We start from the raw sequence: 12,680 nt of genomic DNA on the forward strand, positions 1-12,680 counted from the left end.
CATATATGCTGTTAAGCACATGACATAATACCAGATCTGATAAGCAGTATCAATCCTTACTATATAAAATTTTAAAGCAGAACTGGAAGTTTAGGTAGAAATACAGACAGTTCCCAAAAATGTAATATATTCCATGATGCAGAAATAAAGCATTTATTTTAGGAGGACAGATAACAGTGTGCACCCATAACCTAGAACTGGTGAACAATGCCTGAGAACACATAGCTAATGCTCAAAATTATTAAACATTATTATATTTAGGACATCTCTGTAACACAGACTAGTGAGCAATGAACAATCAGTAAAGGGTTCTTTGAAAAAAAAGGCTCATAAAATGAATCAGAATGAATGAAAAAGGATTAAACAGATGATGAAGAGGGAAAGGTCTCCTAAGGAATAGCTTGTGACAAGACAAAAATGGATGATTTGGAGGGATAAGTTTAGGAACCTGAAACTGATGCATTGGTTGAAGTATAGAGTTTTGGTCATCTGAAGAAAAGTGTATCAGGAGAGGTAGAATACAGCTCAATATTTCTCCTTGTTCTGGAGAAAGCAAATATCAAGATAATGTTGAAGGCAGGGTGAGCACAACAGTGTCTCCTAATTATCTCATTTCTTTCTAATAGACTGTACATTTTACAAATTAACTCTTCTGTACCAAGTGCTGTACTAGGGACTGGAGTGAATAATTAGGTTTGAAACCGACCATCAGTGAGGTAACAGTACTAAAATTTTGAGTAATTTTAATTATCCAGGCACTGTTTCAAGTGATATCTGTGTATTAATTCATTTAATCCTTTAAAAAACTTTATAAACTAAGCAGAATTATTATCCTCTTTTTTTATAGACAAAGAAACCAAGGCAGTAAGACTTGTTCAGCATTGTATTTCTAATTCCGCGCCTAGTTCTTGACATAATAGTTTCTTAATAAATAGTTTTGAGTTCATTAAATAACGATGGACAGAAGAATCATGCTGAACCCCTGCTTTACTAAGGTCATGGTTGAACATATATGATCAGGTCTCTGTCTCGCTGGTTATTTTGTGAGATGATGGTAGAACCTTTGTCCTCAAATGTGGATGCGTAAATAATCTCCAGAATTTCTTGCTAAAAACTATATTTAATGAAGAAGCCCATGAATCTGTATTTTAAAGAGGTACCCCAAACATTTTATTTTAAGATGATCTCTGAACAAATTTGGGGGAAAAATTGTTGTGCACTGTGTTGATAGTCATTATAACTAGATATAAGCCTAGTGGATAATGACTGTGATTCAAAGAAGGAGGAGGGAAATGGTGACTTCGATGACAATATAAGGAAATCTTCAGTTTCAGTAGACTCTGTTTACTATTCTCTTCACTCGTAAGTCAGGGCTTCTCAGCCTTGGTGGTATTGTCTGTTTGAGCCCTGCAATTCTTTGCTGTGGGAGGGTCTTCTTTTGCATTTTAGTACATATAGCAGCAACACTAGCCTCTACCCACTCAATACTGGTAGCTACCTTTACCCCCAGATTGTGTTAACTGAAAATATCTCTAGACATTGACAAAAGTCCCATGGAGTCAAGTTGTTACCACTTGAAAACCACTATCATAATGGAAGAGAGAGAGCTTTCTTCACTTCCTTACTTAGAGCAACTTCTAGTATTCTAACTTAGAATTCTGTAAGACACCTGATCTTATTTCTCCATGAGTCAATGAGTGTGCCCCTCTAAGACACTAGTTTGTTTGATGAATATGATGGACCTTATTTGCTTTATTCAGAATTGACAGTATGTATCTTTCCCCACGTTCCTCCCCACCATACATACACCTGGCTTATCAAATCAAATGGGACAGACTGTCAGGGTCAACACATGGGTGGTATCTAACACTATCGTTCCTTTTTGCCAGGTTCTGCAGGATTCAAACTCCCTTTACATATAATAGTCCATACGAAATTATAATTACAGCAGAGTAGGATCCATTTCCCATAACACATATTATAAAAATAGAAAATATATATCAAAGGAAGAAACATAGAAATAGTTAAATAAAAGTACTTGAAATAAATGAATGAATCAAGTTGTAAGTTTCAGCATAAAACTTGCAAAAACCTGGATTTTGGAGAATACAGGAAATTCTCTCCAGTTTTTAAAAATCTTTTACAAAAATAAACAGGGAAATTCTTACTACCCGAGGAGATATCCTTCACCATTCCTCATTAATTTCTTTTAACTGTTCTCAGTGTCTTTCAGTTGTATATGTAAAATTAAAGAGCAAAATCTTGTTAAAAATTATTGATGGAAGGATTACAGCTACTGTTGCATGCAATATTATAAAGTATCATATTCCCATCAATGTTTACAAACCTTACCCAATGTTAGCAAAATGCAAAGAGTAATCAGATAAGTATTTGTTATTCATGGCATACTTCTAATGAATTAATTCCTAGTTCTCTATCCAATCAGATCAGTGAATTAGTGTGTACATTCAATGAAACAGTTAAATAGCTATCCAAAGCACATTCTTAATTGAACCAGTAAAAGAAAAAAAAAAACCCTCAAATTTATATTGCCATCACATTTTATGTAAATTTATTCACCCTAAAATCTATTATAATTAAACTTTGCTGTTTTATAAACTATTTGATATGGGCTACCTTGACTAACATGCTTTGTAGAAGAGAAAAATACTGCCTAATTAATGTGCAGTGTGAGAAGAAAAACAAGGATGGTCAATGTGCATTTCCAGAGGAGACTAAAAGGGTGGAGAATCAATCAAAGATGGGGAGAAATGCCTAGCAGTGCACCGTTTGTTATTTCGGGCGAGAACAAGAATCAGTAACCTCATTACCCGTATCCAATTTCTTTAAGTGATTTCAGTAGATAGTGCAGCAACAGTTACCTTACGGCCGTGCACAATCCCTGTTGCTTCTGGCTTGAACCGTTTGAGGCAGACAAATATGCTCAGGTAACTGGGTGGTAATTTGCAGTTCAAACCAGAATCTGGCTAATTCCAGGTAGTTGTGAGGTGGATTAACAGCTAAAGATTCCAACCCCAGGAGGCTTCCGTGGGAAGCAGGTTCTTGGGAAGGCATTTTAAGACAGAAGATGGCTGGGCAGAGAAAACGCCTGCTTCCACCACCTCCGGCGTCTTCGCCTGTACAGTTGTTCCAGCTGCCAGAGGCTTTCTGGTTACCACGGCAACTGTCGGGCTCTGCTAGGAACTCAAAGCAGAGCCTCTGAAGTTAGGTACCAAACACTGGGGCTTAACAGATGCAAAAGAGGATTGCCCATCTAATAGGTCTACAGCTCCTATGGCCAAGACAACCTTTGTAAAATCAGACTTTTGTTTTTGTGTTGTAAGATGAGATCGTTCTTGCCTGGCATCATTCATTAGTGTCTTCTTTCCGTTCCCCGGCGGGAGAAGACTGCAAATCCTCTCTCACTATTAAGGTGGTGGAAGGGGGATGGAGCGAGCAAACGTGGTAACCAGGAATGCACGGAGCCTGCTCATTCATTCGTTCATTCATTCAATTATATATTCAACATCTCCTGAGTGCTCATTTGTGGGGCATCCTGCCAGGTGCTGGATCTGCAAAGAGAAAGGAGACACCGCCCCACCCACAAAATTAACAAGATGATTAACACAAATTAACAGAATCCTCACGAACCTGGGGAAAACCAATTAGGCACTGCCTGCTTCCTAGGGGTCTCTTTTGGAAGACAGATTTAGAATTCGAACGCGGGAGAGGAAAGAGGCAGTGGCCCGTAATAGTCAGACAAGAGGAAGAGCAGAAGGGAAGGAGAAAGCATCCTCTTCCTAGGGAGGGATTCTGTCAAGGCCACTCAAACGTTTCTCCGCGGCGGCAAGGGAGAAAAGGTTTGTTTTTCTTTTAGAAAAACGGAGCCCTTTTCCCTACTGGGCTCAATTTCTAGTAGGAGAACCCCGCCTCCTTGGGCTACCGATTGGCTCAACTCTTTTTAAGATAATTTATGTCAGCATCCTCTCGGCCTGATTGGCTCGCTGGCTCAATTCTGATGGGAGTCGCATCCTACCTGGTCGGGAGGTGCACTGCCTTTCCACACTCTCCCTTCTTGTACTCAGCCAGCTGCTGTTGAGGTGGGAGGAAAAGTCCTGGCTGGGAGAATTGAGCTAGTGCAGCACACGCATAGAAAAAGCGATTCTGATGGGTCCTTTGAAAGCTTTTCTCTTCTCCCCTTTTCTTCTGCGGAGTCAAAGTAGAGGGGTGAGGTTGGTCTTCTTGTTACTGACCCTGCATTTGGGAAACTGGTGAGTAAATTCGGGGGCTTAAAACTATTTTTTGCTATCTACTCCTTTCCCCTTATTCCTATTTCTTTTAAAAATTATTCTACGTTAAGTAATTTGCATTTCCTAACACATATTTGGTATTTACCATCGTTTTATTTTCTGATTAGATCTATTCATTCTCAGACAGAAGGAAAGTAACAGATTTTTGAAGCATGAGGTTGGTTCAGTTGTTTTTGACTTCAAGCAGAGTATAAACTAGTGAACTAGTGAAGGTTGACTTACTGGGAGGGAGTGAGGGGGAGTAGAAATGACTTTGCCAGTAAATTTGCCGAATGAATGCCACCGATGAACTTTCTGGATGATTCTGCATTTTAAAAACAAAGTTATTTGAGAAACTTGTTGTTAAACAGCATGATATGTGTGATGCTTTTCTACCTACTGGTATTGCTTTACCCCTTTCCTGGTTTTTGGTAACTTTCTGGAACAAACCAGTGTTTTGCAGCAAGAAAGATTGTAAATCTGGCTAAAAACAAATCTATCAGCATTAAAAATGTATAGTATCCAAGTGAAAAATAACCGTGTATATTTAATTTGAACCAGGTTTGAGTGTTTTCTTTTAATTGGTTGTCCATCAGTAATTGAAAATGTATGGCCATATGAATGTCTTGGCTGTGTGTGTGTGTGTGTGTGTGTGTGTGTGAGAGAGAGAGAGAGAGAGAAAGAGAAAGAGGAGAGTATCACCAATAACAAATCTCAAATTTAACAGGAAAAAAAACTGGGTTGTAATACCTTTCAGGAAAATTTTTAAATCATTATGGTAGAAAAATCAAATGCTCAGGTATCATTCATGGATTAAATGTAGGAGTAGTGGATGATTTGAGCTAAAATATGTTGATTAAGATATAGACACTTATAAAGGTCTGGGACATGATACTCATACCATGCAGCTTGTTTCAAATAAATGTACTTTTAACATTACATTATTATAAATGTAATTCTGTATAGAATTCAAAAGTAAAATACAATCACTATGAAGATAGAAACATGCCTTTATAACTACTTGTATCACTGCTAAAATGAATTATTATTATAAACATATGTGTAGAGCTAGAGTGAATTTTTTTTTGCCACACAAGCATATAGAACATGTATTTTTTCTCCCAGAAAATAGAGATTGGATTAAAGTATGCTAAGTAATATTAATCTTATTAGAATTTTTTGACACTTAGTACTTTTTTAGGATTAAAGTTTTCTCTCTCTCTCTTTTTTTTTTTTTTTTTTTTTTTTTTACCCTGTTCCCTTAGATTCTTAAATCTTTGACATGAACATAAACATACTACTGGATGAATTATTTCTTATATATGTTGTGTCATAATGGCTTATTCTTTGAATATATTATAGCATTTTATAGAAGATATTTAGGTAGACAAGTACATCATAATATTACAGAAGTAAAAACAGATTTACCAGTAGTTTTCTGAAATAACCTTTTATCATTGTATACAAGTTTTCCTTTCAACTAAATAGGCAAGCTGCTTAGTAAAGAGCATGTTATCTATCCCAAGAGATGTTTTATTTTAAATAAACATGTTTTGTTTGGGAGAATATTTGCGATCATTGTAATTGGCTCCAGAACTCTCATCAAGCTCTCAGAGTTGAAGAGATGTGTGCTGTAGGGGCAGAGGGCACGCTTAGAAGCCTGGAGACATGATCTCATGTGGCAAGGGGTCTTTAACCTCTCTGAACACAGTTTCATCTATGAAATGAAGGACAGTAGTAGACCACATATGATTTATTTAAATTTTCACATTCAACAAAATCTAAGATTTCAACTGAAAAGTGAGATAAGTCAATGGTTGCTTCACTGTTTTATCTAAATAGTTTTCAAGAGGGAAATTCTAAGTGTGAATGCTATGGACTTTGTAACCATATGTATAAGTGAGAAAGGTATTGTACATTTAACACATAATTTCTATTATCATAGTAATACAGATAACTGGGATTATTTTGTCCAGTGAATAAATATACATCAAAAGATAAATTTGTAAGCCATTGTTCTAATTAGCCCATAAGGCCTCAGTTATGAGAGTTCATGATATACTTTTAAAAGTACCCCCTAAATTCATAATTTTAAAAAATGAGATAGAAAGCTAGCAATAAAAGGCAAATGTGAGCGTGCTTTCCTTAAGATGCATCATAAACTGTTTTCTTCAGTGAATGGAAAAAGTTTGACACAGAAACACTTTTGTAGGCAAACCAGGAGAATGTTATTAGAGCAAGTTTCTTTCTCCATTGGATTCTATGAGACCAAGTTGAGAAATAGGGCAATTAAAAGGAAATACAAGCATGCTTTTGCTAAAAAACAAATTTAAAAAATAATGCTGCAATGAACATTCTTTTAAAATAAGTAAAATAAAGTAGCTACTGTTGGGTGAACTTTTCATCCTTTTAATATTTATTTGGCGATAACAGATGCTAACATGTATAAATCATGTACTGTCATATTTTTCTCTCCTTTTCCCTTTCTTTTGGTTAGTTTTCCTTTCCAAAACTATCTATAAATAGTTCAGTTGGTAAGCATTTTAGTGTTTTATATGATTTCCAAAATGTATCTTGAAAGTCATCTATTTTGGGGACTCCCCAAATTGGAAGCATTTTTTTTTTATTTAATCAGTTGTAGTGCTTAGTTTCCTAATTAATTTCCATCAAGAGTATGGAGGAGAGACACTATTTTATCCTTTATCGATGAACTATGAAAACCTATCCTATCATTGTAACTAAAACTGTAGTCATGGTTCCTGCGTATCATTCTCTAGGAGATTCTTTGGCATCTTGACAAGTACTGTAGAATCTCTTCAGCTTGATTTAACTTCTTTGTAATGTTGAAAAAAAATCTAGTTATAATCGGTTTTTTATAAAAGAGTTTAAAAAGAGATTTTAGCTGTTACCAAAAGTAACCTACAATAAGCCTTGACTAAGAGTTATATATTGAAAGAGCTCAAGGAAAAAAATCACAATTTTCTTTTTCCAAAACAATTTCCATGAGTCAATAATCATACTATGTGGCATTCAGTTACCCAGTTGAAAATATTCAAATAAACTTGCTTTTTAAAATGTATTATTTTCAAGTAATTTCAGTAATATCTTTTGTGTGGGTAGCAATGAAGGAATAATTTTTTAAGTGTCTAGATTTTTGGCTTAATTTTGTAATAAAATGCTGATGATAACCATCCAAACTTGAGAACCAAATGACTAAGTAAAGATATTCCATGGTAGTTAAATATGCAAAGGACTGAGAGGAAAAAGATTTTTGAAGCTAAAATGCAAACGTCATAATTGATAAACCCCTGTGTACAGAGTCTTTTACTTTATCCAAATGATCAGTATCTTTCTTCTATTCTATATTATGAATGACCCTTATGACTAAGGAGCATGACAAAATGTTTGATATTTCTTCAAATATTAAATAGATTAATTGAATGTAAGAATATAATGATTAAGGTGGAGACCCAAAGGAGGAGTGAAAAGAAAGAGTAAAAAAAAAAAACTGAAAAATGACTCTGGAGATACTGAGAAAGTGATTACTAAAATATGATAAATGACTGCCATGAAAGAAAAGGAAGAATGAGCTTCAAGAGAGTAATTCACATATGGGCAGGGTTTCAAGTGAGAATCCTGGCCTTTACCAACAGATCTAAATTCCAGTTTCAGCTCCATCATTTCTCACTGGAGTGATTTCAGACAACTCTTTGAGGCAGAAAATCTCCATTAGTGTGGAGTTGTCATATGCATTTCCAGAAATGAAATTTCCAAGAAAGAAAATCTGTGCAAAGAAACCAGCACTTAAAATTTGATATGAAAAGAAAGTCATAAGAGATATTCTGTGGAATTATAGTTATTCTAGCAAGATATAGCCTAGTTAAAGTGGTTTTAAGTGCAGTAGAGTGAAATATGTGGATCTTTGAGTGTTCTTAAAAGTCTTCTAAGTCTTAACTGTCTTTTAAATGGGGCTTATACTTATTCATTGCTAAAACCTAGATTTATGACACTAATTAAAGAAAAACATATATTTTAATCAAAATAAAAAATACACCTCTAGAACTCTAAAGATAAATGGAGAAGTCTAAATTTTTGAAGATAGAAGTTGCTGAAAGAACGGATCATAATCAAGGGAAAAGAATTGAAGAGCCAAGAGATTTCTCGTCAGCAATACCAGAAGACTATGGGGAAAATGTCTTCAAATCTGAAGTCAAGTACTCTGCCTAGAAGATTATGCTTAGCCAAATTACCTAACAAGAAGAAGAAGAAGAATATAGCCTAGATATTGTTATTCTCCCAATTTTACGGATGGCAAAACAGGGGAACAGACATTTTTGTGAACTTATTAAAGGTCATCTTGTTGATAGGTGCTGAATCTGAGACTTAAATCCTTGTGTTCTATACCCCTCCTGCATTTTTAACTACCACATCTCTCAGATGATGAATGAAATATAAGTCAAAACAATGAACATTACTGTTGATAATTTTTTTTAAAAAAAGGAAATGGAGAAAAAAGAGAAGAGAGATGCTACAGTAAATTGTGAGTTCACTGATAAAATCACATTCAGTAGAAAAATCTACTTTGTACCTATCACATACATTCTGGAGTATTATGGGTAGTGCGAGATTATTTTAAAGAAAATTTTGATACATGAAGGACTTGACGTAGACAAGAAAAACTATAAGTTAAGTTAAAAGCAAAAATTTTTAATTTACATAAGCGTTACTGAGGAACTGAATGGTTATCTTATTTTAAAGGATGCTATATATAATCATGTTTGAATTTATTATGTATAGATGTACTAGATAAACCATAACCAAGTAGCGAAAATTGCATGAAGGCAGATTTTCTCCCAGTACAAAAGTTCTCTAACATGGTAATGGATACCTTATCACTAGATACGTTCAAGCAGAAGCTTCTTAGTGAGTTCTCATACTCTGTAGGAGGCAGATGAAATTTATAGTTTTTTTTTTTTTTTTTGCATTTTCAAACATTTCATTATCTAAGTCTATCAGTACTAAAATAGTTTAGCCAACTGAAGTCCCATGTTTCAAGAAATAGCCCTAGCTATTAATTCATTCAGTAAATATTCATTGAGGATCACCGTTCATTCCACGAATATTTACTCAGTGCCCATTGTGTGTTAAACAGGGTTCTGGAAACTAGATACAATGGTAATAATGGTAAACAAGACAAAGCCACTGCCCTATAGTGTTTAAGTAGCATAAATAGGACATATATTATATGCTAGATGAACAGGATACAGAAATCAGAATTCCTGCTCAATGAACACAAACTCTGGTAGTTTGCGTCGAGATAGCATATTGACATAAACAAGTAAACACAATAAAATGCTGTAATTGCTGCTCAGAATTCTAGAGGAGGTATAGTGGGGGCAATAAAGAAGTTGCCATTAGTTGCAACTCTGGGAAAATACTGTATGTTCTCAGCTGTCATAGGCATAAGTTCAGGTCCATATGAGTGAAAGATACATATATATATATAGATAGACAGATATAGATAGATATAGATATATAGATTAGATAAATAAATAGATAGATAGATAGATAGATAGATAGATAGATAGACAGACAGATAGACAGATAGATAGATATCTTTACATCTGAGCAAGCGGTAGGCTATATGTTCTGTTAGGGGGGTGAGGATAACGGTAAGCCATATTATACTGTAGCTAGCTAGCTAGATGGATAGATAGATAGATAGATAGATAGATAGATAGATAGATAGATAGATAGATAGACAGATAGATAGATAGAGAGAGAGACAGACAGAGATGGAGAGAGAGAGAATGAGAGAGAGAGAGAGAGAGGGAGAGAGAGAGATAACATTATCATCTTGTGCCAAAGGTAGATTCTCAGAGTTTGGTAGAATTTTTTGTATATAGATTTCCTATATCTTTTAGGTGAGCCTTTACTCTGGTTGTGTAAGATGTGACATTGAAATAGAAACATCCTATTGAAGGCTATATAATTTAGTTTAATTTTGAAATCCTGAAATGTAGAAATTGTTTCCTCCCAGAAACAATGTATTCTGAGATTTGACATTCCTCCTTATTTGTTAGACAAACATTACATGACTAAGAAGTAATAGAGATTGTGCTATGCAATAGACATATAGAAGTAAACTTAATATAGACCCTGCTCTCCAACCTATGGCTACAATAGGCAGATCAGAAAGTTTATGATTATAAAATAGTGAATTTAATATATATTTTAATATTCATGTCAAGGTGTGATTTGTTTCCCTAGATAACTTTAAGACTGCTAGAATCAAGAGTTCTAGCCACAAGGCTAACCTTTGGGTAGATTTCTAGAACAATCACTAATGATTGTACAATAGGTAATGGTAATGGTAATAATGGTAAACAAGACAGTAGGTACAGTATGCTTAAGTACAGGGATATAATTCACCTCTTGGTCATCCTAGATGGGTATAATTATAAAAATAATTTTCCAGCACATGTAATAGAGTGTGTTGAGTAAAGAACACCTGTTCCAGAAAAGAGCCATATTTACTAGCACTGAGTAGCCCTCTTGGCTGGATTGAACTTAAGTATTAATTCAGATGCCTGTATTTTATAATTTAATTTGTTACCTTGTGCAGGTGGCTTATGAATGTATATTTGTCTCTGGAATTTCTTAGTAACAATTCATTTTGAAAATCATCAGATTGTCATAACTAGAATAGACTGGACTGTTTTGCTTTTTCTATTCACTTACTTGTATTCTCTTAGTTTTTGAAGTGAATAGTCTAAGACAATCTTTTGTCAATTAAAATATTTGACACTCATTTAAGATCACAAGGCTTAGAAAACATATATGTTTCTGTCTTCAGAGGTATGAATTCCCATTTCTTTCTTCCACTTTTAAGGTCTTTTAGTATGTTTTATAATTTAATAAGCTCAATATAATGCCTCCATTTTGCAAAATGTTTAGCAGCCTTGAAGAATGTATCTGAAGCATAGATACGGCAGAGTCTTAGAAAGTGTGAATGTCACCACGATTTGCATTTTTTTCTAAGTCTAACTTATGTTCTGTCAGGCACTATGAAAATGAACTTAACAATAGAGAAATCACTTATAATTTCAATATATTGTCTCTTCGGTGTTCACTTTTTAAATAGACTATAATAAAAATTACACATTATTTCTCTTACTCCAAAAAGCACTCACATAGAAATGGCCACAAAATAACATTTACAATTTCTGGGCATTCACCAGCCTTGTGAAGACTTAACTGGCTGGGTGGTTTGTAGTTTTCTTTTTCTTTCTTTTTTTTTTTTTTTTTTTTATTATACTTTAAGTTCTAGGGTACATGTGCATAACGTGCAGGTTTGTTACATATGTATACATGTGCCATGTTGGTGTGCTGCACCCATCAACTCGTCAGCACCCATCAATTCATCATTTATATCAGGTATAACTCCCCAATGCAATCCCTCCCCCCTCCCCCTTCCCCATGATAGGCCCCAGTGTGATGTTCCCCTTCCCGAGTCCAAGTGAGCTCATTGTTCAGTTCCCACCTATGAGTGAGAACATGCGGTGTTTGGTTTTCTCTTCTTGTGATAGTTTGCTAAGAATGATGGTTTCCAGCTGCATCCATGTCCCTACAAAGGACGCAAACTCATCCTTTTTTATGGCTGCATAGTATTCCATGGTGTATATGTGCCACATTTTCTTAATCCAGTCTGTCACTGATGGACATTTGGGTTGATTCCAAGTCTTTGCTATTGTGAATAGTGCCGCAATAAACATACGTGTGCATGTGTCTTTGTAGTAGCATAATTGATAATCCTTTGGGTATATACCCAGTAGTGGGATGGCTGGGTCATATGGTACATCTAGTTCTAGGTCCTTGAGGAATCGCCATACTGTTTTCCATAATGGTTGAACTAGTTTACAATCCCACCAACAGTGTAAAAGTGTTCCTATTTCTCCACATCCTCTCCAACACCTATTGTTTCCTGATTTTTTAATGATTGCCATTCTAACTGGTGTGAGATGGTATCTCATTGTGGTTTTGATTTGCATTTCTCTGATGGCCAGTGATGATGAGCATTTTTTCATGTGTCTGTTGGCTGTATGAATGTCTTCTTTTGAGAAATGTCTGTTCATATCCTTTGCCCACTTTTGGATGGGGTTGTTTGTTTTTTTCTTGTATATTTGTTTGAGTTCTTTGTAGATTCTGGAAATGAGCCCTTTGTCAGATGAGTAGATTGCAAAAATTTTCTCCCATTCTGTAGGTTGCCTGTTCACTCTGATGGTAGTTTCTTTTGCTGTGCAGAAGCTCTTTAGTTTAATTAGATCCCATTTGTCAATTTTGGCTTTTGCTGCCGTTGCTTTTGGTGTTTTAGACATGAAGTCCTTGCCC

General features: G+C 35.1%; 1 protein-coding gene across 2 annotated transcripts in view; it reads left to right on the forward strand.

Annotated features, from left to right (window-relative positions):
* The first annotated feature begins 3,995 nt into the window (after positions 1 to 3,995).
* GABRG1 (gamma-aminobutyric acid type A receptor subunit gamma1) overlaps positions 3,996 to 12,680 on the forward strand; it is a 101,918-nt gene continuing 93,233 nt past the window's right edge. Inside the window, exon 1 of one of the 2 annotated variants that reach the window (XM_026455822.1) lies at positions 3,996 to 4,271. In XM_026455822.1, coding sequence (XP_026311607.1) covers positions 4,168 to 4,271 — 104 coding nt within the window. In that variant the 5' untranslated portion in view covers positions 3,996 to 4,167. The remainder of the gene's footprint in view (positions 4,272 to 12,680) is intronic. The other variant, XM_026455823.2, reaches the window with a different exon arrangement.

The sequence above is a fragment of the Piliocolobus tephrosceles genome, chromosome 3 (genome assembly GCF_002776525.5).
Source record: "Piliocolobus tephrosceles isolate RC106 chromosome 3, ASM277652v3, whole genome shotgun sequence".
In the NCBI taxonomy this organism is placed as follows: Eukaryota; Metazoa; Chordata; class Mammalia; order Primates; family Cercopithecidae; genus Piliocolobus; species Piliocolobus tephrosceles.